The sequence below is a fragment of the Scleropages formosus genome, chromosome 3 (genome assembly GCF_900964775.1).
Source record: "Scleropages formosus chromosome 3, fSclFor1.1, whole genome shotgun sequence".
In the NCBI taxonomy this organism is placed as follows: Eukaryota; Metazoa; Chordata; class Actinopteri; order Osteoglossiformes; family Osteoglossidae; genus Scleropages; species Scleropages formosus.
The window spans coordinates 38,239,494-38,244,187 of NC_041808.1; the positions used below are offsets into that span (position 1 = coordinate 38,239,494).

Below are 4,694 nucleotides of genomic sequence, written 5' to 3' on the forward strand. Positions count from 1 at the left end.
GACATAATAAATTGTCATCTTCAAATATTTTTGGTATTCTTTGCTGTTTATTTTGTGTATATTCTCTGTTGACCAAGTCATGCTCAATAAGGATGTACTGAAAGAATCAAATGTGTAAATAATGCAGTAAAATGAGAGCAAACAGTCATTGTTATTGAATCTTTTAGGCCAAAGTTACAAAAGTTTAATTTATACCCAATACACACAACACAAGAAAAATTATGGGTGAAAGGGACAACAGAAGTACACTCTTGCAACAAAATACACTTGTTTGTAGTATTCTGAAATGCACAAACAATGGGATCTTTTGAATTGAATGGCACTGTCAGTTCCAGTTCATTGGCACATTTAAAATTACAAATATATTTCCAAACATGCAGGCCAGGAATCACATGCCAAATCTCAGCCACATAAAGCTGGCATCATTCATTATGCCATATTGCAGCAGTGCTTTCAGTTGTTTCACTTTCATGTTGAAGCATGATACAAAATACATTTGTATTTTTATGCATAAACCTGCTCAGTGGACTTGGTGAAGGGCAGGGGCTTCCTCAACATGACTTCTTTGGTTTACATTGAATTTGTCCTCCAATCACCGTTTCAGCCCCATTCCTCAACCCCACATCATTAACACCTTTTGCATGCCTGAAAATAAATTCCTCAATTGGACTGTAATTCTAAAAGCAAATTGTCCAAAGCGTCATATAAAAATAAACATTTAATTTTCTTTTCAGCTTATGAATGGAAAATGGAAAATAAGTCAAAGCATATTTATGAATTCATAAAGAACAAAAGGATAACTGAAGAAAAATATTTCAATCCATCCACCACACTGTTTTATAAAATTCATATTCTCTGTTTTTTTAATGCTGTTAAAGCTTCCTTTGTTTTCAAATACAAACGTGCTCAGCCACCAAAAAGTAAACATGAACCATCTGGATTCTGGAGCACCATCATAAGTTCGATTGCTGCTGGTGGCTTCCTGACACAAGAATTTGCAAATGACAAAAAAGAGCACCTGGTATGAATATACTACTCCTAAACAAAACAAGGTTTCAAACTTGCTCATGACTGTATTTCTTACAGTTAATTATTTTATGATGGACATGAAATCCTCAGTTATACAAACTTTGGAAATCAAAACAGCACTAGCAATTAGGATCTAATTATGGGCACAAATGCACATCAACACTCAACCTTTATTAGCATACAAGTATGATAAAGTCATACGCTCCTTTGTGTAAACTTACCATGACATGGCTTTTCCCAACACATTCAGTTATACCAGGTAGTTGTTAAACAGTATTGTTGGATAAATCATTAATCAACATAATTTGTACTAAATTTATAAAGCTCAAAGGACAGTGTGGTGGCTACAATTTTTTGATTCTATGGGCTTTGAACATCTTCATTTCTTTTTATTTTTGTTGGCTTTTTCCTTGCATAATTGAATATAAATTAATACCAATTGGTCCATTTTAATGACTGGAAAATTGAATATACTGAAAAGATGTGCACAGCAAAGAAGACCAAATGCTGAAAGGTGTCTGTGCACACAATGCAGAGGTATTAACTGATCCGTGCTGTCATTATTATTCACAGACTTCATGTCCAGCCAATTTTACGGTTATACCAGACACTGAGTCAAAATGAACAAAACAGAAATCATAAATTTACATTTTAAACCACGTGGAGTCGTGTCATCTTGTCTATCGATCATACACAAGTTACAGAATAAGTTATTAAATTAAAAAAATTAGTTGTACCTTCACATTGACATTAGGCTCAGCTGAATAATTAGAACACACAGTACATATTTAAAAAATAACACTGACTCAAAAACAAACATTAAATAACTGAGGTTTGTTTAGTGCTTGCACTTGTTCTAAAAACCTGTTTGAATGTTCCATTCAAAAGCCAAAGGTCATCCATACTGTTCCTCTTAACAGAAACATAATGGCTCATACTTAGTGTATTATCCACAATTTCTTCAATTAAAAAAAGAAACAAATGTAAGAGATCTGAGTACAGCAGATTATAGTGAAAAGGTGTGTAGTGTTTTCTCAAGCTGACTCCTGCTGCCTAACCATGGTTCTCAGTGCTGTTAGGAGTGAGCTTCGTCTTGTGCTCCACACGTGGTCCCCTGGCAGAGTACTGGACAAGGAGGAAGGGCTCCTTGGTCTCACCCTCACCAACTATGCTCTCCTCATCCTCAGGCTGGCCAATGCGCTGCAACCTCAGATAGCACCAGCACCCCAGGATCAGAGCCCCTAAGGCAGCAATTGCAATGAGGATCACGATGACGGTGACCACCCCAGTCGTGGGGCTGTGATCCATGATGGACATGGCTGGCGTAAATGAGAGGTCAGGGAATGTGTGCCACGGTACCAACTGTGATACAGGTCTGTTTTTCTCAGCACAAGCTGCAACTTCTCACTCTGAGTTGTCTTCTGATGTTGCACACAGTTCCCTATGTGGTACCTAGGGGCAAGTGGGGAAATTCAGAGAAAGCAACAAATTACATTTCTTGCTGCAGATTTATTTAAGTCTGCTTGAAGGGTGGCAGGCGAGCAAGTGCTTCTCAGCTTCTGTGGGAAGTACCACTGAATCCAGTCTTAATTTGCTCAACCATCACCAATGGAACATTGATTCAAAGCAAAAGTGACACTTTCACTAGTAAATTCTTGACTAAAGCATTAAACTGTACTTATAAAGTGCACTGTTGAAAGGATGCGGATAAAAATGATTTAAGTTTCAAAATAACTTCACCAAATTCCTCCAAGAATTATAACAGGGACCTAAAAACTTAATTATGTACTGTACATAACTGCTGGATCAGCAGTTTTGCATAAGTTTATATGCAAGTCAATAGAGTACAAGACAGTCCCTTCTGCACTTTAAATGTTGAGTTTCTCCAGAGCAGGGCAAAATGAAGGGTTTCTAAGCAGCCAGTTAATGCCCTTTGACGAAGAAGAGCTAAACACAGACTTTGGACTTCATCAGTTTTAGATAAGTGTTGCTTTGTTGCAAAATAAGTTTTAGATGCTGCCAGTTAGACTTTACCACACCAGGGAGGGATGTCCCCAGCATAGCAGGGCACTTGTATTGCTCTTTCTGCTGAGCCACAGGTTACATAACATTACTCATGCAGCACAAGACAACACCATTACTCTCATTACCGCTCCATCATCTACATGGACTCGGTACTCACTCCTAAACAAGCAACAATCCGCAAATTCGTGAAAATCCGAGAGCAATGAATGTTCACAGGGACACGACCTTCCATGCGGCACATTTACAGTATCATTATTTAAGCGGCACTTTGCAGCTGTATTACATCTGTCTAGCGCTGGCGCCGCAAAGCGGTCGAGCACCATTTTGTAAGGTCATCTCTCTCTCTCTCTGTGAAGCTTATCACACTTCATATATACTATAGTATTCTTTCACATCTTATCAAAGACTAGGCTGTCTTCGACCATGAATACGGCACGAGTGAATGATTAATCTTAATGCACTGCGGATTGGTTGCCGCTGCCAGAGCCGACATGAGGGTGTGTGTATGAGTTCGGGGCACTTGATTTCTAGAAATGCATCACACACAGCTTATATACTAGTGTACATAAGCAAAATTACATTTCAATTCAATTCGATTTCTTTTTCATTTTGAGCGCGCTTCTCGCGCAGTGACACAGACTGTGACAGACACAGAGCGCTTAAATAAGGCAAGAAAAACAAGCACATCAGATCAGAACAAACGATTTCTATAGTTATATGAATTATGACGTCGGTCCAAAGCTGAAAACAACAACACGATCAACCACTGACTGAAGTACTCACCATGTTTTATTTCCCTAAACACACATCAGTTTTCGCTCGACGACGTTTCTTTTATCTGTGCAATCTGACAGAATGTAAAACACTGTCATGCTGCACTAGAAGATCCATTTCAGGCGTGTGAAACGCAAACGGGAGCTTTATTTACCCGTCCGCTTTAATGTTGCGTTGCCGTAATACGGCAATTACTGCAGTATAGCAGCAGCAGACTGACATGAGCAACAGGGACCCCACTGTCACATCGCCGGAAATGACATCATTTGATGTACGGTCACCGCCAGAGCCAATTAAATGGAAGAACGTGGAGACAACGCCGGAATTCTACGCTCGAGCTTAAACTACAGTTGTGGCAAAAAAAAAAAAAAAAAAAAAAGAAACTCCAGTTGTGGCATTGTGCGAAGAGTCATTTTTCTGTATTGAAAAAAGGTCATAGCGTTTCTTCTTGCTTTGAAAAACAAACAAATCTTTAATATTTGACATTTGATACATTCTACCCGTTTTGTACATAATTTAGCCAGGGTTATAGTTATGGAAACAGGCTATTACACAGTAGAGAAATAAAAGTAAGATTTTTCTTAATTGATTGATTCCCAAGTTATTACACCACTGGATGCAACTATATAGGTAGGATCCATCCATCCATCTTCCTCCGCTTTTATCCGGGGCCGGGTCGCGGGGGCAGCAGTCCGAGCAGAGTCCTCCAGACTTCCCTCTCCCCGCACACCTCCTCCAGTTCCTCTGGGGGAACCCCAAGGCGTTCCCAGGCCAGCCGGGAGACATAGTCTCTCCAACGTGTCCTGGGTCTGCCCCGAGGCCTCCTCCCAGTGGGACAAGCCCGGAACACCTCCCCAGGGAGGCGT

The 4,694-nt window shown here is 39.8% G+C and overlaps 1 protein-coding gene across 1 annotated transcript; it reads right to left on the reverse strand.

Moving 5' to 3' along the window:
• Window positions 1–233: 233 nt before the first annotated feature.
• On the reverse strand, window positions 234–4,081 carry snn (stannin). The gene is made up of 2 exons (XM_018744225.2): window positions 3,838–4,081; window positions 234–2,481 (listed from the first exon to the last, which is right to left on the reverse strand). Exon 2 carries the CDS (start codon window positions 2,344–2,346, stop codon window positions 2,083–2,085), a length of 264 nt encoding a protein of 87 aa, XP_018599741.1. The 5' UTR covers window positions 2,347–2,481; window positions 3,838–4,081; the 3' UTR covers window positions 234–2,082.
• Window positions 4,082–4,694: the final 613 nt, after the last annotated feature.

Coding starts and splice junctions, on each gene's coding strand:
- snn (XM_018744225.2), bottom strand. CDS start 2,346: ATGTCCATCATGGATCACAGCCCCACGACTGGGGTGGTCACCGTCATC.